The 27,722-nt window shown below is 41.6% G+C and overlaps 1 protein-coding gene across 1 annotated transcript in view; it reads right to left on the bottom strand.

The window, feature by feature from the left end:
• LOC122790978 overlaps positions 1 to 27,722 on the bottom strand; it is a 436,865-nt gene that overhangs the window by 110,589 nt on the left and 298,554 nt on the right. The window contains exon 6 of the mRNA XM_044058701.1: positions 23,616 to 23,722. Coding sequence (XP_043914636.1) covers positions 23,616 to 23,722 — 107 coding nt within the window. The remainder of the gene's footprint in view (positions 1 to 23,615; positions 23,723 to 27,722) is intronic.

Here is a 27,722-nt window from a genome sequence, read left to right as displayed (position 1 = left end):
TAGAGTCCACAACGTTGTATTCCTACAACAGTGCTCAGGTAATGCTTATTAAATGTTTTCCCATGAGGATAGCACAACCTTGCGAGCCACATATTCAATTAGACTGTACTTAGGTAAATTCTGCTCTGTCACGGTTCCAACACTGTTCAGATCGGTCCTCACTCCATTTCCTACTAGGTTCCTTTGTCTCTCTGCTGAGCAGCTGTACTCTGTGTTACAGCTCACAAGCCTATCCTCCTCAGTGGAAGGATGACAGATATACCTGTACATACATGTATTATTCTCTAACCGAGCAGATGACTAATGCTGAATGACATACACCTGCTGCACTGGTTACTGCTAGGGTCAGGGTTCAATCACACTGCAGCTACACTACAGGCAATTACATGCATGATAAGCTCTACTGCCATATTGTAAGATAGAATAATATGCATTATACACTATTTGCTTCTAAAGTTGCACGTCATATATATGTTTAAATATGTATTTTGCTAACATTCTCCCTCCTTTGATTGCTTCTATTCTATCCAGAAACATATACAACATTATTTCATTCCCTAGCCTCTTCCTCTCTGGAACGTTTAACTAGGCAAGTAATTTGTTGTACATTTCAAGAAGGATTGCATTTTCTATTGACAAATACCACTACAGGTCTTGATACATAGTCTCGGTGCGGATATGTCGCCAGAGTCCCTGACTAATACTTACATGCAAAGTATCCATAACAGACACATGCTCCCAATATGAGCAGAACAACACAAATGGCAATCATGATATTCAGTATGACTGACCCCATCCACCAAATAGTTTGTGGAAATGGTTCGTCAGTGGGTTTGGGCCTGGTTCCGCCATGGATGACACCTGCTGTATTACCTCTAGGTGGGCGTTGATTTTGGTCTTTTCATGTGGTAGTTGGACACAGCGATCTTCTTTAATAAGCGCCGCGTACCAATTCTCGGCGCCACGGTGCAGTCGTGCGCTATTACATTTTGTGACACAACAGTTCTCATTGCATCCAGTTCATCAGTCACAAGTTCAAGAGCAGAAAGTCACATTCATCATCCCTCCGACAGGTTTTGATAACTTCCTCTGTTCCCTGATTGATTTCACTACTCCACAAGCTGGGAGTGTTCCAGCCCAGGTTATGACGCTGTCACACAAGTCCATATGAATCGGTATTCCTTTATCTCTTGCAGAAGACTGGAATGTCAGAACAGCTTCCATTTCACCCACTGGATTACTAGGTTTCTCGACTGTGTTCCCAGTTCTTCGAGCTATATGTGTTATAGTTCGTTTCGCACCCAGAGGCAATTGTGCAGTATGTCATGTGACTGGAGCCAGATAACCCAAATAACAACCAATTCCCAGGTAACCATTGATATGCTTTTTTCCCACAAACAACATAACAATATTCTACTTTACTACTGATGCGGGTTACCTCTGCATGTAACATTTTCCTGTCTCTAACAGAGGACTGTTTATACAATTCAGGATGTTTCTGCACATCCTTCCACATTGTTCTCATGATGTTTCAATACAAATAATGAATGGTGCTACAAGTAGTACTGTGATCTTTGGCTGTTATATGACATTCGTAAGATACAGTTATGTTACAAATACTCCCACAAACTGTAACTGTATCATGTTTATGATAACATACAATTCCTTTTTGTGTAACAGGTAAGTACAGTGCCACGTTGTCCTGTGATCTCACAGAACCTGTATCAAAGTGTAAATATTCACAAGTCTCAATCTATCCCCAAGGGGACAACATGCATCGGAAGTCCTCCATATGATGTACGTATGGCAGTACAAACACAGCAATTTAAAGTGTTCATAGTCTGTATATGCACACACGTCATGCCTAGGTATTTGTTGAAGTGTGGAAGACACTCTGTGGCCAGTTCATCACGTATCAGTATTTGTATCCGTGTAGTTATGTGCAGGTAAGGTCCCAGCAAATGTAAAGTAAACACAAACATGGTTAATAGGTGTATAATCATTAGGACAGCAAACAAAATGTCTTTGGGGTTGCTTTGTATTGTTATACAGTCTTGCCCGCGTGATTCAGGCTCTATGGTATATCAGCTACAAGATGTCAATCAGACTTGATATCCTTTACCGGTTTGAAAAATGTGAGGTGGACCCAGGACGACCTCTCTGCAAACTTTACTGCAGTAGGCGTTACTAACAGGAGCTGGTACAGACCTTCACACTTTCCACTTGCCAATAATGTTCTTTGGATAACAGTGACATACACACAGGATACTGGTGTCAGCTATGCGTCCGTCTTCGTTTGCTCTTTATCTGTAAAAGACTTTAACTGAAGAACAGTGTTATTGGTTAACAATCCTCTCATGTCACCTGCTAATGAGCCATCGACCTCCGGCTCTGCAGGCATGACAGCTTTCCACTCTGGCACATGATATGCCATTCCACATACTACTTGAAGTCGTGCAGCACTTTACATTTGGAACTGTTGTCATGCTCAGCAATGCTAGAGGTAGACAGCACATGTAACTCGTCTGGATGTCACCCACCAACCTCCTCTACTTATTTCTCGGGATCCCATTTAACGGCGCCAGCAGTCATGCTGACTGTGGGTTGTACATGCAATTTACATTCATGGAAATACAACATAATCCCCAGGTTGCGTGATTGTCTGGTTCACTACATGTGTTCTATTGTCACTGTAGCTTCTTTACAGCATGCCAGATCTAGGGATACTTTATTTTACTGGCACCTTTGCCACTGCTGCTGCATCCGGATTCATGGTTGGGAATGCTTCTACCCATTATGATTATATATATGTGTAATCACTGAACAGTATTTGTTCCCTTCACATTTATTCAGATGTATGAACTCCATACAAATAGTACGGAACAGTTATGGTGGTGTAGGTAAACTCACTCCCTTCGGTTTAAATGCTCCCTGTGCATGATATCTACTGCAAATGTGACACGCTGCTCATGATGTTTGTATGTGGTTCGTAATTCCGTATGTTAGGGGTATTCTGTTAACCAAATGTACCATCGGCTCTGTTGAGACATGTCTCTACCCATGGCTCCACAAAGCCGCATATCTGAATACATTAGACGTTAATATTGGCTTTATCACTGTGTATATGTGCAGTCCGTGTTCAAGGATTGCTCCTCGTCATACCCACGTCGGCTTTTCTGCTTTCGCAGTTGATGTTTGCATTGTTTGTAAAATTTCTACATCTAAACTGTCTGAGGTTTGTCATTCCTCATTCACACAAACACTTTCCAACTGTGAGGCTGCTTGTTTTGCAGATGCATGAGCTCATGCCTTACCTTTCCTACTGTTATCCTGTTGCTTTCTATGACCTGCACATTTACAATTACTTACTTTAGTGGGTAACTGAATGGAGTCTAATGCATTCAAGATCAATTGCGCATGATTAATCGGTTTACCGGTGGATGTTATCATTCCCATTATTCTTCCACTGCTGCTCATAAACATGCACTGTACAGACAACATACTGACTATCGGGACATATGTCCACACATCAGTTTTCGCTACAGTACAAGCACGTGTTAAAGCTATCTATTCTGCTGCTTGAGCAGACACGTTATGCTGCAGGGTTTGGCCGTCTACAATCTCATTATCAATAACTACTGCATACCCTACTTGATTCGTTCCTGTTGGACTCTGTCTACATGATCCGCACATTAATTGTCACCTCTGCATCATCTAAGGGTATATCAGTGATATCATGTCTGTGTGTAGTTATTTAATCCATTTCGTATAGGCAACTGTGTGGTGTGCCATACACAGGTGTCGGACGTGGCGTTGATAGGTTTCATGTTGTACAACGTTCAATCACCATATGAGGTTGACTCAGTGGTATGGTCAAACAAGACAAATGTCTAGCATGGGTCAGGAATGCTATCTTCTCTTGCAGCAGACTGATCGCAACTGCATGAGACATTCTCACAGTGAGAGGGTGGTCTAGTAACATTAAGGCCGGGGCCTGTACTGCCATGGGTGCTACAACAACTGCCTGTACACAATGTGGCACTGACCATGCCACAGTGTCCAACTGCAATGAGTAGTAAGCTATGTAGCGTTGCTTACTTCCATGCTGTTGCATCAAGACTGACGTCATATATCTCCGCTTACAATCTACAGTCTGACAACATGTGTTATGATTATTCAGGAGACCTACTACAGATGTTGAAGCTATCAATCGTTGTAGTCTGCAGAAAGCTGTTTCTGCTACTGTAATCCAGTGTAATATGTGTTGTGCTGCCATAGGTGTATTAAAGATTAAGGCAGACAATACAGCGGATTCCAAAGCATTGTTTGGTAACCAGCTTTGACAAATGTTAGTCGGCCCAGACAGGACTTCATTCCCTTCTTGTTAGTTGGCTTGTGTGCTTATGAAATTGCTACCTTCCTATCGTAATGTGATGTTCTACCCTACTTGGATACCACATATCCCAGGTACTTGACCTGTATTCTCTGTAGTTGCAATTTATGCTTGCTTACTTTATGTCCCTGTTCTGCTGAATATCTGAATAATGCTATTGTATCTTCCATACATTGCTGCTGGGTAGGGGCCGCAAGCAGAATATCATCCACATAAAGTAGAACTTGACTGGCCCCAGGTGGAGTTAACACCGGAATGTAGCTAGCCATCTCCTGTGGGAATATCGTTGTACTTTCACAGTATCCCCGCGATAGCCGGGTATGGCTGTATCTGTTACCCTGAATGTACATACAAAGCAATACGGACTATCTGGATGTATAGGTATTGCAAAGGAAGCATAGCTTATATGTACCATGGTAAGATACTTCTGTGGCGTGTTCATAGCATTGAATATAGTGTGTGGGTCTGGCACCATCGCTACCCTAAGTATTATTACATGATTTACAGCTTGTACATACTGTACCATCCGCCATTCCCCCTTTGTTTTCCGATCAGAAGATACAGGGGTATTGCATGGTGAATAGCGATTACTTTGTAGATGGGGAATTCCCTCTGTGACTTTACAGATATCTTCTGGTGTCCACGGTCTATACACTACGGGGTTGGGTCCTGGCCTTCCTGTCCTGCATGAGGGTTCGGTACTTCAATTAATTGACAGATATCCTCACTCTGTTCTAGTGACTGTCTTCTTACTCGGGTGTCCCTAGGTATGTTACGAGTTCGGGATGTGGTTTCAATAGCTTCTGTTACATTTGGTCGTTGTGCTACCTCTGTTGCCACAGGATAACGTGTGGGGACTAGCCTGCCCTCCCGCTTCATATCCTGGATGTGGTATCGGAGGTGGTAGGGTGTTGTGGGGGGGGGGGCTATCGGTACTACTGTATTATGATCTTCTCTGTGTACGTATGATGCTTTGACATTTGTAGTGTTCTGTTCCCTTCAGTTCACTACCTCAATCCACCTATGTGCATGACGGATACCCAATTGTCGCTGTGTTGTCGCCTGCACATCTTAGGGCTGCCACCTTTTCAAATGCACAATGTAGGACATTAGTGTTCGGAACGTGTAATTTTCCAGGAAAAAGCATACCCACGGCCAGTACATAGGACAGGATTTCACTTTTTGCCAGGAGAGCGACCAATTGTTGTAGCATTTCAGTTGCTTATTCTGTTTATTATGATATTTTGTTGTTCCAGATACAAAATTACTGTTTTATGCTACCATTTTGAAATATATCTGGGAAATGTTTGTCCTGAGATATCAGGACATTTGCCATTTGTTCGGTTTGTTTGCAGGACACAACTGGCCAAAGAGGGACTGTCCCTCTCAGGGTGGAACAGGTGTTTACCGTAGAACATGTGCATCACATTTTCAGGGATTACAATGTTTCAGTAACGATATTTTGTGTAATATACCATCAATGTCATATTTATTACCCCATTTTGCTGGATAACTCACATTATGTGCTCTCTGCGATTGCATATACTTCACGTCACCCGTCAAACGCGGATCACATGATCTGTTTCTTCAATAATCTCCCATATCCTCTACATGACTGCTACGTACCCTTCTCTCATACCATGTGGTGTCTCCTTCCCTGTATCCACTGTAGTGTCTACAATGACTATTTACTCTGCTGTGTTTTCCCCTGACCTATGTTCAGATTTAACAGTATTTGGATAGATCTTCGACCCGCTATCACAACTGTTAACAGAAACACAATGTAGTCTGGTCCCTGATCTACAATAGAGACAAAGAGGCAAACACTCCTTACCTGAGCCTCCTGTTTAAGGCTGCACGATTTCTTCTTGGGATCCAGTTTTCCGCTTTTCAGCCACAGATCAGACAGTAAACAGCCTCTTTACACACAACAATTCAGTCGGAGGTCTTTTCATTCAAGAAGAACCATTTAGGCAAATTCTCCTGCGTAGATGTCTAACCAGCCATGCACTCTGACCTGTAGCTTACCAAGGGAATTCCGGATTACAAGGATCACAATGTCAAATAAGTTGTTAAAACCAGACTGTAGTTATCAGTAGGCTTTTCTAAGTGACAGTCAATAACACAGGAGGCTCGGGTTCAGAAAGTTTTAGTAGTGTACACAGGCAGGCTAAATCATATACAGTCCAAGTATGAGAGTTTTGTCTGACTCTATACAGTAAGCAGTTTCTTTATATAGTGTTTACAATCAGCTTTTGCCCACCTTACTGCCGTGGTCGGTCACAGGGCATTTCCATCACTATGGTCCACAATAGTCTATACATACGTGGGTGCTGGGGTCGTGCTTTTAAAATGTTTTCCCATGAGAATAACACAGCCTTGCAAGGCACCTTGTCAATTACACTGTCCTTCTGTGATTGTAACTGTTTCAAGGATCCTAGACTGTTCCGATACAGTACTCAGTTAATTTCTTAATACGTTGCTTTGTCTCTCTGGTAAGGAGTTGTACTGTTATCTTCGATTGAGCTCACAAGGCCATCCTCCTCAGAGGAAGGGGTGATGTTATGCATGTACATACATTTATTGTTCTGTAACCCAGCAGATAATTAATGCTGACAGACATAAGCCTGCTGTACTGGTTACTGCCAGGATCAGAATTCCATCACACTACAGCTTAGCTTCACCAATTACATGCAGGCTTACTTCTACTGCCATATTGTACGGTACAATTCAATGCATTATATAGTATTTTGAGTCTAAACTGGCACTTCATATGTGTTTCTATATATATTTTTCGAACAACATCCATCCGGCCATATGCATGTTGTTCCGTCCTTTACCTTGACCGTGTGTATTTGGCCGTCCAGCAACGCTTCTCCACATGTGATGTCCCACCTTGCCCTTCTTTGCCTGTAGCACCCTGTTAGGACGTCCTGTTTGATAGGCACGTGTTCCGCTATATGTGATCGACTTCACTGCATAGCTAAACATCGCTGCGGTGGTTCAACAACCCGACTTGTCCACATGTGTACAGTTATGTGCACCGTGTCGTATGCAAACCTATATGGTTTCGACGGGTACATACCACATGCGGGATGTACACATTCTGCAGACACATTCACATGCAGCCATTTACATATCTGTACCTGAGGTGGGTTGGTGACATGTGGGTGCGTATTTGCAGCGTGGCATTGCCTAACACAAACATCTTACCACATTTCAGGTATGCACATTGTGTGGGTGTATAGCTGCACACGGATGCTAGCAGATTAGGGTGCACAGGTGTACATGGGTGGGACTGACATGTACAATGAGGCTATTGTGTATTACATCTGAATGCATGGGTTCTGCTTCTGGATATTACACTTCAACATCCGCCATCCAGTGTATGCGACAGAGACGTTGCTGGGTGTGGGATATGTTGCTATGCACATGTTTGCCTGTGTTTAAGGTATCTTGATTCCTTACTGTTGTTATGTCGACACAGCTACCCGGCTATGTACTCTCACAACTGCTTGTGACCATTATGGTTGGCACCTTTTCCAATGCCCATAGTGGGGCATGTTATGTGGAAACTTCGGAATTTGCAGGACTACACATACCCACGGCAAGTGCAGTTGACAGAACTTCACTTGTTTGCCATACTATAAGCTTATTCTGTAAGCATTTGGGTTCCTTATTCATTTTCTTATGCCATGTATGTGTTTCATATACAAATGTATATGTTTTATACTACTATTACATGTATATTGCGGGAATATTTTGGCAGGATCTGAGGTCATTTTCCATTTTCCGATTGTTGCAGGGACACAACTGTCCAATCAGGGACTGTCCATGGCACATTGGGACAGCTGGTAACCCTGGTGACCATGCCCATGTCGCTACTGGGGTTGCCACCTTTTCCAGTTTCCAAGCTGGGATATTTCCGGGACTCACGTCTGACTTTACAGGCCGACACATACACACAGTCACTATATAGCATAGAACTTCACTTGTTTGCCTAAATAAAAGCTTATTGTTGTGGCAATTTGCTTGCTTATTCTGTTTCTTGTGACATTTAGGTATTTCAGTTACAGAAATAACCAATTCATGCTACCATTACATTAAATACGGGATATCATTATGTCCTACAATCTTAGCACATTTGCCATTTTTAATACGTTTTTTCGGGACACAACTGCCCATAGAGAGACTGCCCCACCCAAAGTGGGACAGGTGGTGACCTTAGTCGCTGCTCCTATGTCGGTGCGGCGCGCTGACATGCTGCTGTACACCTTCTCTGAGTGTAACCACTGACGGTGCATTGCGGGACAAACGCGGTGTTATGCGTATCCTTTGCTCCTTGGACGGGTACACTTAAGCCTTCGTGCCTTCTATTTGCTTCTCCGTTTATTTGGGACGGGTACTATGTTGCATACTCTACGTGCGTTTCATTCTGCACGGGACCTGGCTACTGCCATTACTATTATGGGCGGACCGTGGCTGTCAGCACATTAGGTTGCTCACCTCATGCCGGCTTAGACACGCCCCCAGACGCATCCTACCTGGGCTCGCTCACGTACACTACGCACGTGTCTGTGGTTCCGGTGCACTCTCATTAATATGCATATGGCACTACTGCGCCGGCTATTCACTGCACCGCCGGCGCAGACCTTACGCCGGCCTTGCGCCGAGCTTCATGAATCCCGGGGACTATCTTGTTTGCTCGTTTTCTACCTTTCCTAGCTAGTGTAGTCTAGATCCCAGGCATTGCTGGATTCAGGACTTTATTTTCTGTGTTCAGAGCTATCCAGACCTTGCTGTGGTAGAGGGAAGTCATACTGCTTACCAGTGGGAATGGTGAGCATTGCACTGCCTATCTAACACTAGAGGAATGGTTTCCAGCTCAGAAATTGCAATTTTATTAGCCTTTTTGGGCTGATTTCTATCCCTTTCAACTTTCTGGCTTAAAAACATGTGTGTTTATACATTTTTTTGCATCGTGCAGCACCGCAGGGCTACAGTTAAACTATTCCAGGTGCCAGAAAGTCTGCTCTTCAAATTTTCCCTTAGAACTAACTAGTTCCTCAGTAGTAGCACTAAAATCTCAACCTCTGTGACTAGCACTTGCTCTAGAACCTGCTGGAAAGCAATAGGAAGCCTTAAACTGATACAAGCACTCAACTCTCCTTGTTAATAAGGAGAAATTAATGGGCACTGAACAGCCTATAATTGCAAAGTACCTTGCAAAAGTAAGGGAAAGCAGCTCCTGTACTTTACAAAAAAGCACCTAAACAGGCATGTCCAAGGGTCAGCTTCCAGTGATTCCTCCTGTCCACCTGGTGAATCTGGGCATACTGGGGCAATGCAGCAACTTCCTCATGTACACAGACAGCCCTCTCCTCCTTCCACCCAACACTACAACCTGCGAGAGATGCACTTACATAGCCAAACTGGAAGTAAAGCTCTCTCCAGCCAAAATTGTACTAGACAGTCAAGAGGAGAAGGTTAACACCTGCACTACACCTCAAGCAACACATAGCTCTTCAAAACCCACACCATCAACACCCACACATAGCAACACTAAACCCACATATGTGGAGGCCCTTAACATTAACCTGCCCAAGCAACAAGGACCTCCAAAGCTGAAATGCAAACAAACACCAGTCACAACCAAAGTGACACATAGCTCACAACACCAGTGTGCCACCCAGCAACAGCCCTTAAGGCAAGACAACGTACCCAACACTTTAGTTATAGTTGACTCTATAGACAGGCACACTGATGTCCCACTCATCAGGCTGAACAAGAAGAAAATTACAGTCAGCTGCCTGTCAGGTGCCAAGATCCGCCACATAATGCCTGCACTCAAGTCACTCCACAAGTACAAATACGACTCTGTCATTGTCCATGTTGGAGTGAATGACTTGAGACGTACCTCCTTGGACTACATGAAAAGAGACATGGAAGAGCTCTCGGATCATGTGGCTCAGGCAGTTATGACCCTAGCCCTGAGTAGCATCCTACCTTCACCCAGAATGATACCACAGAATAAGGACAAAATGATTGACTTCAACAATTGGCTAAGCTTCTGGTGTCATTCAAAGAGGATCCAGTATATCTACCTAGGATGACATGATCGACAAACCGCAATGTTTTGCCAGAGATAGTCTGCACCTGTCACCCCTGGGATTCAGGTTACTGGCTACAGCTCTTGCCACACGTAAGTGCCTTTTTTAGGCAAGGTTCAAAGGACAAAATCACCACTGTAACAGATACAAGCATGCAAAATCTGAAGGTAATACTACTCAATGCTAGAAGTCTAAACCTCAAAATGCACTTTCTCAAGGCACTCCTAAAAATGGAGAACATCGATATTTGTGCAGTAACTGAGACCTGGTTCAAGGGTCCAGAGAGCACCCCTGCAATACCAGGCTATAACTCTTACCACACTTTTCGGCCACCAAACCAAGACTGAAACACTAAAGGTGGAGGAGTGTCCATATTCACCAAGAATATTCACACCTCCAGGCTAGATGCCCAATACAATGCATCTGAAATTCTCCAGGTGCAACTAACACTAGGTAAGACTGCAATCCAAACTGTAGCTTTCTACAGACCCCCACCATGCCCCAAGATTCTCACTACACCTTTCTAAACATACTGGAAAATATTAAGTTACAACCAAACACCCTAATACTGGGTGATTTCAACTACCCTGCCATTAACTGGGAAAACTACTTGGGTACCAACACCTTTTCCAAACGGTTCCTAGAATTCATAAATTCCAATGCCCTGGATCAACTAATCCATTTTCCCACCAGGGACTCCAGTATCCTAGACCTGATCATTACCAACATGGGAGATACAAGCTCCACTCCAGTGGTCATCCCCTCATTGGTCAGGTCTGACCATAAGCAAATCACCCTTGACATCCACATCCCACCCCCACCCCCTAGTAAGGAAACCACCGTAAAAAACTTCTCCAAAGTCAACTTCATGCTACTCAAGTCAGAAGTGACAAACTTCATGACACCCCGTGCAGATGGAAGCTGAAAGTTCGACTGCTGAATCCTGCACTAAGGCATTGTATGAGCACATCCACTCGTGCATGAATCGTGCCATCCCAAATAGAAACAAGACGCTCTCCTCCAAAAAAATGAAGCCAATCTGGTGGTCCCCTGCCATAAACAAACTACACAACAGAAGGAAGAAACTGTTGCAGAAAAGAGAAAAATCCCAGGATGCAAAAAACTCCCATTACCAGCCTCAGTAAGAAGCTGAGATCCCTCATAAAATCCTCCAAAGCTAGTTACGAAAATAAAATTGCCAACGATTCTGAAGACCACCACAAGGCATTCTATAGTTATGTCAAGAATCTAAATGGCAATGCTCAGATCTGCTCTGAGCTACAGCAGAATAGCATTAAATATACAGATCCCAAGGATATTGCCAATATCCTGGCAGATAGATTTAGTGCCATCTTTGCCTCCCTCTCAACCCCTAAAGGGCCCATCTCAATACCAAAAGATTGCCAAATTCTGGTAATCATGACCACACAGGTAGAAACCGCACTCTCCAAAGCTAAGAATACAGCATCCATGGGACCAGATGACATCCCGGGCTGTGCACTACATGAACTTCAAAATGAACTGGCACCTCACCTAAGTGTCATGTTTAATCATAGTCTCACCTCAGGCTTTGTGCCCACTGAGTGGCACACAGCTACACAAGGGGGGATACACCTTGGATCCTGGGAACTACCGTCCCATCGGTCTGACAAGCCTGATCTGCAAGGGCATGGAACGTGTTACCATGGAACCTATAAACAATGTGATATGTGATATGAGTGTGATCAGTAGCTGCTAGCCTGCTACAAGCTGGTGCTGGACTGCTTTAAGTGATTCGAAGAACTTGTGGCAGTCTGAGAAAGAAAACCAGAGTGATGATTTATGACAATGTGCTCTAGTACAATGTTTTTGCACTATGCACCTGTCCTACTTGTACTTAATGTCTAATAACCCACTGTTAATACTGACTGGACCAAAGAGACTCCTAGTAAAATGGGGCATAACTGTGCCTGTTTGAATCTACTTGTAATAAACCTTTTTTTGGCTGGTTGTATTCCTACCTAAAAGGGACTCAAAAATTCTCTCCCTATGGTGAAGCAGTAAACCTACCAAGATGGTTAAGAAAAAGAAGTGTAAATGCAAGTATATAGAAGCTTTAAAACAATAGCAACTAGGGAAGAGTATAACAAGGTTGCAAAGCAGGAATGTCATGGTATCACTGATTGCAAGGACAGCTAGAGAAACACCTGGCCAATGACTGGCCTAATAAAAAGAAGTTTTTTTGAATATCCAAATAGTTAGAAGAGCTGCACTCACTGTTATAGTCCTGTTGAAAAAAGATGCGGTGGTTGTTAGTTATCCTGATAAGATGGTTCATCAGTTTTCCTTACTTGTTTGCAAGCTTAGTCCCCTCTTTGTATCTTACTCTGGAAAATCCATATTTAAGCCCACTCACCACCACAGATTGTCCAATTGTTACCTGTGACATGGTTAACACCTCACTCAAAACAAATTCAATCTAGCTGTATTGCAGTGCCTGATAACATGTCTCTAGAGTTCATAAATCTTATGTATGACCCTTTTGTGCAATATCTAGAGATTTTTGCAAAACCACCATTGTTCCAGTGCATAAGACAGGGTCATACAGTTATTATTGAGAACCTACAAGACCAATCAATGATGAAACTATAGAATTAGAAGTTAATATGCCTGTAAATGCAGCTGAGACTTCTAGAATACAAACAATATGTGTCTAGCCTAATGCATGGCTGTCATATTCATTTTCTAACATTTTCAAAGGAGCCTTCATAACAAAATAAAGGCTCTATGTTAAAGAGAGTTTAACATATTTCAGATATTTATATTTACTTGATTCCTACTTCCTGATATTTTTTCCAGTGATTGTTTTGCTTCCTCCAATAACCACACTGCTCCTGATTGTCCACATAACTGTTATGGTGAGAATTATGGCATAAAAGGAAGGGAATTATCTAGCAATCATTAACAGAATAAATGTGAACTGAAAGTTAAACTGGGATGGAAAGTTAAAATAAAGTCCATAGCTCTGTGTTTTCACAAGTTGTGTCGCCCCTAAAAATGAAAGAATTAATATCCTAATTATCAGTCACCATATTAGCTAATGCTTGACTCTATAATGCATATGATATCATTGTATGTTCCCGCAATTCCATTGGAGTGGGTGGGGCTACATAACTGTGTATGCAAATTTTATTTTAATCAGCACACAGATTTGAACATGAATTTCAGCCAGCAATTTTTTTAGTTATTTTTTTAATCAATTAAGCACTGATGTCATCAGGTAAGGAACAGTAATGATTGGTTGATGAAGTAACAGCAAAGGTATTTAAATGTACAAATGGCTTAGCTTTTTTAACAGTCTGATGAAGCATTCGAGAGAATGTGAAAGCGCCTAGTGGATGTTTTATTGTTTATTGTTGTTGTTTTTGTTCTTTAGTTCAGTGTGTTTAATAAAAGGTCAAGCTTCTTATTGTTGTGTTGTGCCTCAAGAAAAGGTTATTTGGACACAGATTTTTGGCCAGTTGTACCTACTTTTCATGAGCCTTTGTCCAGATTTTTAATGTTTCCAGGTTTAGGGGTATGCTCAAGTGTAATAAAAATAGGCTAGATTCAGCAGGTCTGAATCTAGTCTATGCTGTGCTGACTGAAAATACAGTTGAAAACATAGAAAAAATATACAGTCACAACAGTAAAAAAGCAGAAACAAAATGCTGTGATCAGATACAATACAACTTAGAAAGTGCGATAGAGACAAAATATACTAATTTTCTTGCTTTTTCTCTTTGATGCCTTGGATTAAATCAGAATCTCTCTGGACTTCTGGCAAAAGGCATCAAATGCTGAGCAGCACCGGATAATTGCATGTAAACCCATGCAAACATGAGGTGTAAATTCAGGTCACATTTAAGAGTTTTAAACAAACTTATCAGTAGGAAAGTTTTCTTCCTCCAGCAAACCCTAACTCAGGCAAAGCTGGATCCAAAATCCCACTTTTTCTCGAACTTCCTCTGTTTTCATCATCATCATCATCTGTTTCCACTTTAAATTACAACCTTCTGCTTGTATTGTGTATATGAACCTTAACTGTGTAGCTCTAAAAACATTCCTTCTAATCAGGTAATCCTGAACCCCCTTGTTCTCTTGAGAGGATCAACTTGTTCCACTTAACTCTTGCTCTCTTCCCACCAGATACATTCCTTCAGTTCTTTATTAATTATTGTCCACAGCTTAGAAGCATAGAAAAACAGCTTCTTCCCTGGTTGATAAAAATATGCTTGATTCATGTATAAAATTAAAGAGATTAAAACATTTTCACAGCTTGTATTTTACTATCCAAAAACAAGAGCTTCCAATTTCTCAGTTTTTGTATTATCTTTTTAGTCTCTTCCCACACATCCTTAGCTGAACAGAAGACTTTTTAATATATACCACCAAATAATAAATTTTATCATGCCCCCATAAATATGTGACTAGCTGAATCAGTTTGTGTGCAGGTACATAGTTTACTGATATACCTTCTGTTTTAGCTTCGCTAATTTTATATCCTAAAAATATTTGAAACTCTTAAAATGTTTCACAGCACCAAGATGTCATTTTCTGAATTTATCAAGTATAAAAATCATAGCATCTGCAAATAAGGCCAAATTTTCTTGATAACCATGCCAGCTACATCCTTGAATTCTTGAGTTCCTTGTTTTATCTGCCAGTAGCGCTAAGTATAAAGTAAATAACAAAGGTGAAACAGAACACTCCTGCCTTGTTCATCTTTTCAAATACAATATATCAAAGAGGACCCCTCCCATTTTAATTCTTGCCTCCATTCCTTCATATATCCTCCTAATTAACCTTATTATTGTATCAGAGAATGCAAATGCTACCATTGCCCTACTCATAAAATCCCATCTTACCCTGTTGCTTGCTTTCGCTGCATCTGGACCTAACAGCAGTATTTTCTTACATTCTGCTTCCCTTTGGATCATTGTTGTTTTATTGATGTTTTCATATGTTTGACTTCCCTCCAAAAAAACCAAATTGATCCATATCTATCTATTTTGGCAACGTCGTTGCCATTTGTTTAGCTATTATGGACATAAACACTTTATAATCATGGTATACATTTGAAATGGACCTATATGAAGATGGAACTGCCCCCCCCCCCCCAGCTTTATTCCAAGATGCTGGTGCCTCCCTGTCCTTTTAAAATGCTATTAAACAAAATCTTCCAGATCTTTATTACTTTCTTACTTCCGAAATTACAAATTTCTGTAGGAATACCATAGGTTCCTAAAGACTTTTCTGCAGATTGACCATAGAACACTGTTTTTATCTCTTCTCCTCCTATCTCAACTATAGCATGATTAAGTCTTCCATAAAAAAAAATATATATATTTGTGCTCTTTCTGGTTTCCACATTTCTCAGGTTTATACAAATTTTCATAACATTTCTGAAATATTTCTGATATCTCTTTGGAATCTGTCATTATTTTCTTATTATAGGCTCTGTAAGTTCTGGGACAACCATTTCTACTTCCTGTAGCCTAAGTTGCTGTGTTAAATGTTTTCCTGGTTTTGAGTTTTTATTAAAAAATAATGGCTTAACACGAATCTTTCCAAAGTCATGCATCTTACCCAGGTACTCCCTCATTTTCTCTTCAGCACTCTGCAAGTGTGCTTCTTGTTCTGTGAGATTCCCCTAATTCTACCGTACTTTAACCTTTGGGAGCCCCTGTAAATTATTTGTATTATTTCTTAACCATATCTCTTCTTCTTTCATTTGTACCCAATTTTTAAACCCCATTTTCATTTTATTCCACTCACTAGCTATAATTTCTGAAGAAATTTCTGTGTTCCCTAATATCGCTCAAATACTTTATACTGCCCAGTCTTTAAATTCCTCTCTTTTTAACATGTAGGTGGGAAAATGCCATTATCTAATTTGTACTTTGTTATCCTGTATTTCTACCTTAGTTTTTATTGGTGTATGATGTAAAATAGTTATTGGATATGTGCTGAAGTTTTCAAATAAATGCACATACTAGTGAAATATTACTTCTATCCAGTCTATTCCACTTCTATCCAGTCTAGTCCAATTATGGTACCTTGAGGAATAATTCTGTCCAAGTTCTTACTCTTATGTGAGCTTGGCCCTTGTGGCAGAAGTGTGTAGCTCAAGACCCATCTGAGTTGGAGATTGGTGGGAAAAGGCTGGCATTTGGACTCTCCTTTTAGTTAGTTTGTGTTAAAACTGTTTAACTCCTCTTGTATTTAAGCTTTGAGCTTGCGCAGGCTTGCACTCAGTTTACTGGAGCTTCTCAGAATTTGGTGACCTTAGCCAGAGATCTAGAATGAGTCTGAACTGAAACCAAAGGCATCCACTAAAATCAACTGAAAGCTAAGTATATTTTAAGCCTGCATTGCATTGAACTTTGTGAACTGTATTTAAATTGCTGCTTCATTTCTGCTCTTTTTTTGTTGTTGAGACTGTGTACTTTGAATCATCTTACACTAAGAGGGCCACCCTGCACCCTTGTGGCAGAAGTGTGTAGCTCAGATCACATCTGCGTTTTGGGCTTTCCTATTGGTTAGTTTATGTTAAAACTTAACTTCTCTTGTATTTAATCCTTCCATTTGCATGTAGCTGCACACAGCACAGTGGGGTTTAGCACTGTGGCGTGTAGCTGCAAACACCTAGAAAGACAATTTTCCCTAGATGTCTGCTAGTGAATCCTCCCAAAATATGCTGCTGCACTGTAAGCAATTCAGGTGTGCCCTGGGAAGCATTGCTGCAGATTTCAATCCTAACCTTCTACAGAATAGACCACTTTGTTAACCTTAGAGTAAAACCTGGTCTAACTAGCCCACTCTCCGCTAGTAATTATGATATAAACCTATCATAATAGTTTCCCACCATTTCTTCTGCCAGCCCGATTGACATGGGCATCCTGAGGCAATGCAGTAATTGGCTCATGTATACTGACAGATGTGTTTAAGGTGGAGGTGGGATTACATCAAGGATCAGCTCTGAGCCCTTTCTTATTTGCAATGTTGATGGACAGGTTGACAGACAATATCAGACAGGAGTCCCCATGGACTATGATGTTTGCAGATGACATTGTGATCTGTAGTGAGAGTACGGAACAGGTGGAGGAGACCCTGGAGAGATGGAGATATGCTCTAGAGAGAAGAGGAATGAAGGTCAGCAGGACTGCGACAGAATATATGTGTGTGAATGAGAGGGAGGATAGAGGAATGGTGAGGATGCAAGGAGTAGAGATGGCAAAGGTGGATGAGTTTAAATACTTGGGATCAATAGTTCAGAGTAATGGTGAGTGTGGAAGAGAGGTGAAGAAGAGAGTACAGGCAGGATGGAGTGGGTGGAGAAGAGTGTCAGGAGTGATTTGTGACAGATGAGTACCAGCAAGTGTGAAGGGGAAGGTCTACAAGAGGGTAGTGAGACCAGCTATGTTATATGGGTTGGAGACAGTCGCATTGACAAAAAGGCAGGAGTTAGAGCTGGATGTGGCAGAGTTAAAAATGTTAAGATTTGCACTGAGTGTAATGAGGGTGGACAGGATTAGGAATAAGTTTATTAGAGGGTCAGCCCAAGTTGGAAGGTTTGGAGACAAAGCCAGAGAGGCAAGATTTTGTTGGTTTGGACATGTGCTTAGGAGTGATGCTAACTATATTGTAGGTTCATACTAGGCTATCTGCCCTGGGGCAATTATAAGCCTAGCCCGATTCTGTATGGCTTACGCCACCCCTTGATTTGAGTATACTGTGCCCTTTTTAAGGTTTAGTTTACTGTGCCTCTGTCTAATAGTGACACAGGTTAATCCCTGGGACAAACCTATGATCCCCCATCCACCTATTGAGATTCTTCTTGAAGAGATTCAGTGAGGTGCTCTGCCTCACATGAACTGGAATTCTATTCCAGAGCGAAGGGGGCCTCTGGGTTATGAACCTGTCTCTCCAGCAAGTTCTATTTATTTCTGTGCTGAGGTTCAAGTCCCTCGAGCGTGTGGCTCTAAGGGATTTAGATTAATGAGGTGGAGCATGTCCATTCATTCTGGATTTGACATAGCTTTGTATGTCAGGCATAGATCGCCTCGGAGTAGGCGGTATGCAACTGAGTAGAGCTGGAGTTTTTTTAACCGAGCAGCATATGGCATCTGTTTGAGACCCTTGATCCTCTTGGTGAGATACTTTTGGGGTCTTTCTAATTGCTGCAGGTGTCGGGTAAGGTACATCCCAAAAGGGGCATTGTATTCTATGATGGGCCTGATGAGGGATGAATAAAGGGGCATGATTACCTCTCTTGATCTAGATGTGAAACCCTTTGTGATGAGGTGGGCTATGTAGAATGTCTTTATAACCACTTTGGTAATGTGGTTGTCAAAGGAGAGATTGCTATCAACTTGGGTCCCCAGGTCCCTAATAACTTTCTCTGTACTTAATGGGTTTCTGCGTATGTGGTAATTTGTGGGCACATTGTTTTTGCCAAAGGGTATGACTATACACTTTTTGTCATTTAGCTTTAAACTATGGTGCTGGCACCAGTTATCTGTCTCTGTGAGACCTTTTTGAAGGATGTTTGTGTCAGCTGGAGAGTCGATTATGGCACCCAGTTTGCAGTCGTCTGTGAACTTGGTGAGCCATAGCCCTCTTACGTTTGCCTGTACCTCGGAAAAGTATATACCGAACAAGAGTGGTCCCAGGACAAAACCCTGTGGGACACCACTTGTGACCGGTTTTGAGTCTGACATGCCTCCAGCAAATCTCACTCTGTGGGTTCTGTCTTTGAGCCAGTTTGCAACCCATCTTGTGACATAGGGGTTTATATTTAAGCTGGATAGCTTATCTATGATGCCCGAGTGGAGTATTGTGTCCAATGTCTTTGCAAGGTCCGGATAGGCTGTGTGGACTACCTTCCCTTCATCTTTGGCTTTGGTGACTGTTTCGAAGAAGTCAACCAGGTTCAAAAGGCAGGATCTGCCCTTGACAAAGTCGAACTGGGTAGGATCTAGTGTCTGTAGGTCCTCAATGTCTTTGTTTATGAGCTCCATGATGATCCTCTCCATAGCCTTGTAGACTAAGCTAGTCAGGCTTATGAGGCAATAGTTTTCAGGGTCCATAGAGGCTTCACCTTTGTGGAGTGGGACCACTGTTGCTGTACGCCATTCTGTGGGCACATATCCTGTAGTGAGGCTGAGATTGTATAGCTGTTTTATTTGAGGGATTAGTTCCTCTTGGAGTTCATGTAGGACGCAACCTGGGATGCCATCTGGTCCCATGGAAGCAGTGTTTTTTGCTTTGGAGAGGGCAGCCTTCACCTGAGCATCAGAGATGTTTGGGATGCAGCCCTCTGCCGGGATAGATACTTGCTCTTTTGTGGGGGGAGAAGTTTGCACTGAACCTGTCTGCCAGGATATTGGCGATGTTTGTGGGTTCAGTGTATTTTTTGTCATTTAGAATCAACTCAGAACAAGTCTGGGAGTTGCATCCCAGGCACCTAACATAACTGAAAAAAGCCTTATGATTGTCTTTGGTGTCCTGTGCAATTTTTCTCTCGAAGCTGGCCTTGGAGGATTTTGTGAGGGATCGTAATTTTTTGCTAGTACTGATCAGAGATGCCTTCCCTATTAGGGATTTTGCTCTATCATGTAGTAGCTTCCTCCTTCTGTTGTACAGTTTATTTATGGCAGGGGTCCACCAGACTGGACGCCTGCCTTTGGATGATTGGGTCTTGGTTTTGTTTGGTATAGCATGATCCATGCATTCCTGGAGATGTCCGTAGAATGCGTTTATATAGGATTCTGCAGTTTGGGCCGTAGTTTCCACTGGCCCTGGGGCCTTGAAGGATTCCACTTCAGTTTTGAGAAGTGAGAAGTTTGCTTTTGACAAGTTTTCCACTGTGGTTTTCTGGGCTGGGGTGGGGTCGGGATGTGGACATCCAGTGAAATTAATTTATGGTCTGATCTTACCAAAGAGAGATATACTTCTGGTGTGGAGCATAGAGTCCCCATGTTGGTAATGATCAGGTCTAGTATGTTGTCCCCTCTTGTGGGAGTGGTGACTAGTTGTTCCATAGCATTTGAGTTTATAATTTCCAGGAACCTTTGGGCTAAGGTGCTGGGGCTTGAGTAGTGCTCCCAGTCAATGTTTGGGTAGTTGAAGTCGCCCAATATAATGGTGTTCGGAGAGATCTTCATGTTCTCCAATGTTTTCAGGAAAGCCGAGTGGGATTCCTGACTTTGAGAGGGTGGTTTGTAGGATGCTATAAACTGAAAAGCAGTCTTGCCCACTGTTAGTTGCACATGGATGGTCTCCGATACTTCGTGCAATGCCACTAACCTGGAGGTGTGGATATCCTTGATAAATATGGAAACTCCCCCTCCTTTTATGGTTCGGTCTGGGTTTTGGGGCCAAAAAGCATGATATGAGGTATAGCCTGGTAGTGCTGGGGTGCTCTCTGGAGCCTTGACCCAGGTTTCTGTCAATGCACAGATATCGACGTTCTCCATACTGAGGAGAGCTTCGAGTGCGTGCATCTTGAGGTTAAGACTTCTGGCGTTAAGCAGCATTACCCTTAGTTTCTTGTTCCTTGTGCTGTCTATGGGGGTGGGTTTGACTTTTGAGCCTTGCCTAAAAAAGGCACTATGGGGGTGGCAAGTGCCTTTGCCAATTTCCGAAAGCCCAGTGGTGACAGGTGCAAGCCGTTGCCAGCAAAGCAACGTGGCTTGTCGAGCAAGTCAATATTGGGAAAAAGATCCTAAGGATAAAGCTACCAGGTAACAGGAAAAGAGGAGGGCCTAAGATAAGGTTTATGGATGTGGTGAGAGAGGACATGCAGGTGGTTGGTGTGACAGAGCAAGATGCAGAAGACAGGAAGTAATGCAAACATATGATCTGCTGTGGCGACCCCTAACGGGAACAGCCAAAAGAAGATGATGATGATACTGACAACCACTTACTCCTAAAACAAACAAATACAATATGTGAGAAATGCATTTACACTACAACTTTGGAATCAATTCTAATAGCAAACCAGACATCAAACAGGTTGTCAACACAAACCCTTCACCTCTTGCACATAACAAGGTCACAATACAAACCCATATAAATGGAGGGACTCACTAGATGACTACCAAATGTTCAGAGACCTCCCAAGCTCAAAACTATTGCACACATTGCAGAGCCAATAGAATCCACTACACAGAATAACACACACCAGTGTCTCTGCTAATAAGTTCCTAATGCAAAACACCTCAAAACCAAATGTTCTGGTCATAGGCGACTCCATAGTGAGACACACAGATGTCCTCCTCACCGGGCTGAACAAGGAGAAGGTCAGGTGCCAGGATCCATCAAATCACGCAAGCATTCAAGTCTCTAAACAAGTACCATTACGACTCTGTCATAATCCATGACTTAAGAGGTACCTTGTCATAAAAAAAAAAAAAAAAAAAATCTACTCAAGACAACCTCAAGGTTATGCTGCTTAATGCTAGGAGTCTAAACAGGAAACTGCCCTCCCTGGAAGCACTCATCACCTTGGAAGATACTGATGTCTGCAGTCATTGAGATGTGGTTCAAGGCTGTAAACAGCATCCCGGCCGTGCAAGGCTACAATGCCTTCCACACGTTCAGATCTCAAAATGAGCATGAAAGAACCAAAGGCAGCATTGCATCCATCTTCATTAAAGACAAATACACCTTGAGACTGGTTAAATACTACAGCTCTTTTGAGCTGCTCCAAGTCTAACTAACTGTAGGTAAACCCCCCCTTCCACATCATTGATAGCTACAGGTCCCCCACCATGAACCAAGAAAAACACACTGCCTTCCTGGACTTACTACAGTCAGTCACTATGCAGTCAAATACCTTGCTTATGAGTGATTTCAACTATCCTTCCATTGACTGGGAGACTTATAGAAGCACAGACATGCTCATCCTGAGGCACCTGGCCTTTGTCAATACAAATGCTCTGCAACAGATAGTCTGTACCCCCACAAGGGACAAAGGCAGCTTCTAAATGCTTTACCTCATGCATGGGTCCGAATTATCTGTGGTATGATCCCAGCTAGTCTCAGTGGGGGTAATATTATCAACCATGAGAGGGTAAGGCCAATCTATAACCAAATGGGACAGATTATTTCAAGCACAAAAAGATGAAATGACCAGGGTTAAAATGGTTCCCAAGGGAAAATCGCCTAGTACTCACCTATGAACCTATATGCTGGCAGTAGATGATTATTGGAAAGGTATACATTCTGCCTGGTATAGCTCTACATTGCATTCTTTGCTGCAGAGAATTCCAAATATGATGCTATCCAGGTGATACACTGACCATATCTAGTAAGGCTGGGAAATAACATTTGCTATTTTGCTCATGCTAAAGGAAATTATTTGAAAAATACATCACATGACTAAGGGCTGGTATCCGTGCTGGACCCATTACACACCATTTAAGTTGCCAGCCTGTACCTTGTAACCAGACAGCATAAAAAGTGACTTAAACTGTAGCAAACAACCTACTGAGAATGAATGCAAGCTAAAACATTGTTTTAATAAACTGTTATTAAATACATTCTGTGTTCCCATTTATTTAGTCTTATGCAAATGGCTGCAATTTGTAATTTTTTTTCCATTATATCAAAGTTTATTTGGACACTATATGCTTTTTCCAACCACATGCTTTCTGAGTAGTTTAATTTGTGCAGTGATTCTTTCTATACGATTCATTTATGCTGCTTGGGTTTGTTTTACAGTGCCATGCATGTTTAGTCAAGATGGCACTCAGTGAGATAAAGGAAATTGCCTTTTCCCTACCATTGTACAGTTTCAGAGTAAGTATATTTAAAGTAGTGGGACCCTGCTAAAAAGAATGTTTATTTTTTTTAAGTTTCGATATTAGTTACTGTTTATATATGTTTTCACTGTATGAAATAGTCAATTTAGTGCAAACTGACCATTCTGTATAGACCCGTTCCCTGTAAGTCTTGCATTATCAAATAAAACAACATCTGTTATTATGCCTTTTTGAGTTATAGCAATAATACTGTATTGTAACATTAATACCAAAGGAATATACTAACCAATATATCTGATAAATTAATAAAATATTTATACTTACAGAATCGTTTGTATCTGAAGATGGCAGATTAGACTCAGATGGACCTTTGGATGGTAGAGCAACACCTTTATGTGGCTTAACTTTTTTTGGTTTTGTCATAACTGCATCTGCAGAGACAAAAACAGAATTGGAAAAGAGAGTCATGTATTAAAAGAGTGCAGTCACAAATATGTCTGCATTATGCAACAAGTAACCTATCAAAAACTAAGTATGCATTCAGTTATTTTTTGTAATTTTACTTTATCATGCTTTCAATATGAAACAGCACATTTACTGATTATATTATGTGCATATTTATGAATCAATTTTATATATATAGATAGATAAATAGCTAGGTAGCTAGATATAAGTAAAGAACTGAAGGCCTGCAATTTGGGTCCTTGAGTTCCCAGAAAAAAATCTGCAATTCAACACTGAATTTCAAAACGTCATTGTTATAAACATTTTTATGTGGTGGGCTTCACCCCCTGCACCCTCAGAAAGGTGAGTTATGTTTCTCCACTCCTTTTAGTTGTATATACTAAATCTGAGATGAATACATTCTTCTGGGGATCAAAATTACAGTCTTTCAGAAATTCAACAGGTGCCTCCTGGACCCCCTCTGAGTGAGAATACATTAAGAGTTCTTAGAAGTAGAAAACTACAACATGTTAAGGCAAAAGAGCCATATTTTGTGAGTAAATCAGCGATCTAATAGTCTTCTTAAGAAATATAATTAAATTTATAAGCTAGAATCAGTTGCATCCGACTTGCTTTGCTGGGCTCATTATAAAAGCCTGCAGTAAAATAGCATGGTAGCACCATTTTTAATTATTGCTAGAAACATGGCATATCTTCTCATGTTTTATTATTCTTTTGGTAATAAGAACAAGTAAACTGGATACCCCCTTTTCATTACTATCAGCCTGTTTACATTAGTAAACAATCATTTATAAGTAATTAGGTGCGTTAACTTGTAAACTTTTCTTATCTAGGATCTTGCACACAAAATCAGAGCAAAGCAATATTGACAATTTAGAGTGGACAGTCAACCAGCATATCAATGGGAAACATGAATATTTCATCAAAATGTGTATGCATATGCGGAAAATATGCAGATGGCACAGACTGCAACTGGAAATAAGGCTTGAACCATGGACTCATAAGCTTTGAGTCAGTAAACATAACTACTGCAGTGTAGTCTTTACAAAACATCATGAAAAAATGTAGATAAAGAGAAACAGAGTATTTTTGCAAGTTGTGCTATTGTAACACCAAAATAAAGTACAGTTGTATAAGTAGACTTACCATAACTATAGCTGTTCAATTGTATCACTGTTGCAGTAGCCTAAGCTATCTGGATACCCCCACGCCCAGAACAAGCCAGCCTCTCAAATGTTTGGGTTTCTTCCATACTGTCCAACCACAAGGAACTCTTGAGGTGCACACTCTAAGGCAGTTAGACTGCCAAAATATTTCAGAACATTTCTACCCAGGAAGGAGGCAGCAGCCCTCTACACTAGTACTAGGAAACAAAGTGAAACATAGAACCCCACCCAGGCAACAACAACAGGAACACAAAAGGAAAAAATAAGAAACTCAAGGCAGATATGCCTACTGTACTGGTGATTCATTAAAGCATCTATTGTTATGGTAAGGTTACTTACACAACTATATTATATTCAGTATGTGGATCATCATTGCAGAAGCCAAATGTGTTTGGATAAAGTCCCATAATTTAGTCCAGAGTAGCAAAAGATGGACGAGACCAGTAACCAAGACTCCAGGGTTTCCTGGAGAATGGCCCTGGCAAAGCCTCTTCTGGACCTGGTAAATAATCAGTTTTGTAGTGCTTTGCAAAAAGGGGTACACAGCACCAAATTGCTGCCTTAAGAATACTTCTAGAGTCTACCTATTTCCAGAAAGCCACTTAAGAAGCCAATGCCCTTGTTGAATGACCTGTAACTGTGCCTGGAAGTGGATTATTGTGCTGAGTACAATAAACAGTAGCCAAATGGGTGAACCAGATATAAATAGTCAGTTTAGTCACAGGCTGTCCTTTCCTCTTACATTCTTAGGAGACAAGTTCGGGTTTTGTTTATTTATTTAGCATTTGTTTACTGGGAAAGTCCCACTTGGAATGAAGCCAATTTTCAGCAGAGACCCAGGGAGAAACAGTCCAGATGCATGTCTTTATAAGCTGGAAGGAAACCAGAGCACCCGAAGGAAACCCACACGAACACAGGCAGAACATGCAGACTCCACACAGAAGGCACCCCAGCCAAGAATCAAACCAGAAAACCTCTTATTGTGAGGCAACAATTCAACCACTGCACTACTGCACCATCCATTTAGCCCTGTCCATTTAGGTAGTATCTGAGCTGCCTATGTACATCTAGAGAGAGAGAGAGAGAAATCCTTTCTTCATGTTTCTTTGAACTATAAAAGACATCTGGAGATTAGTAGTCTGGTTTACAGTAAACTCTGAGATGCTTTGATGCATACAGGTAGGCGTTGTTCGCAAAGAGACCCTGTCCTCATACCTCTAAACTGTTTGGATTTTTGCAGAATATCCACATTTGTGCCTCCATGGTGGTGCAATGGTTAGTTTTGCTGCCTCAAAGCAAGAGGTTCTCTGGTTCAATCCTCAGCTGGGGTGCCTTCTGTGTGGAGTTTTCATGTCCTCCCTGTGGTCACGTTCGTTTCCTCCAGGTGCTCCAGTTTCCTCTCACATTCCAAAGGAATGCTGTAGGTAGATTGGACACTCTAAATTGGCCCTTGGCATGAGTGTGTGCATGTGTGTGCCTTCTGTGGAAGGTTGGGCTGACAACTCAACACTGTAAAACTCCACTGCCAATCATGAGCGGATAGGTGATCCTCTGTGGCAACCCCTAATCAAGAAAAGCCAGAAGAAGAAGATCCACATTTGTGCCTCATAATTTTGATGTGCTTCTCATAAAAGTTATAGTTTTCTGGCAAGCCACTGAGGAGTAAAGTCACTATACACATTTGATTTTCAGACTTCATATTCTTCAGAGAATACACATTAACACAAAATCTGTTATTCTATCAATGTTTTAAGTTTCTAAGAGCAATACTTATAATCTGTCCCTAATTTTGGGCCTTTATTTCCCCATTATTTTTGCCAGGGCTGACACTGTAAGAGCATGTAAATCAGCTGCCTGCTTAGCAGATGTCAGAACAATTAAGTAAGACACTCATGTCTATGTTAAGAGTCTCAAATTAGCCACATGAATGGTTCAAATGGAGACAAAGTAAGTTTGTCAGGCATGAATTTGAAATCCCTAGCAGGAATCATTATTTTCCTAGGTGGGCAAGTATGTAAAACTCCTTTCAAAAACAGGGGGATCTAAGGGGAGACAAGCAGAAATGTCTAACATTGTACCTAGATGGAAGAGAATGACAAACTACTGGACACTAACACACACAAACACACACACACACACACACACACACACACACACACACACACACACACACACACACACACACACACACACAAATAACCAAGAAGCAGAGGCAACCAGGTTGGAAAAGGCTCATGGTTCCCTGAGTGGCACGAAATGGATATTTTTTTTCCATTTGCACATATATGATTTTCTAGTAGTAGAATTTTTCACCTGTTTTAATATCTGCTGGATTACCTCATAAAAAAGAGCCTAAAAGGTATCAACATTCTATCATTAAGGTAGTTGAAGACTTTCCATACTGGAATATATTGAACTTCTCCTGTCTTGTATGAGTAAATACAGTCTGTGGGGAAGCTCATGGTAACTGCCTTTGGCCATATTGAAAAGAAGGGAGGACCACTGTTGCCTTGGCCAGAAGGGAGTCAACACAACATGTTTTGCTGAGTCCTTCTGGAGCTATTGAAGAACCCTGGTCATCAGTGGAAAAAGTAGAATGGGAATGAGAAATCAGCTGTCTTCAAGGAATCTTGCTGCAGAAATTCTTTTGTTGTCTCTTCTGACAGGAAGCAAACAGGAGTACTTGAGGTGCTTCCCACAGTGGGAGCAGTTCTTGAAAGACCCCAGAATGAAATTTGTATGCATGGGGTCTATCCTGTTTTTGCTGAGCTTGTCTGCAGTAAGGTTCTAATAAAATGTA

Source organism: Protopterus annectens, chromosome 16.part0 (genome assembly GCF_019279795.1).
Source record: "Protopterus annectens isolate FY-2018-M chromosome 16.part0, PAN1.0, whole genome shotgun sequence".
NCBI classification, from domain to species: domain Eukaryota; kingdom Metazoa; phylum Chordata; order Ceratodontiformes; family Protopteridae; genus Protopterus; species Protopterus annectens.
Note: the sequence above shows the minus strand (reverse complement) of the source record. Positions and strands in the feature narration are given on the sequence as shown.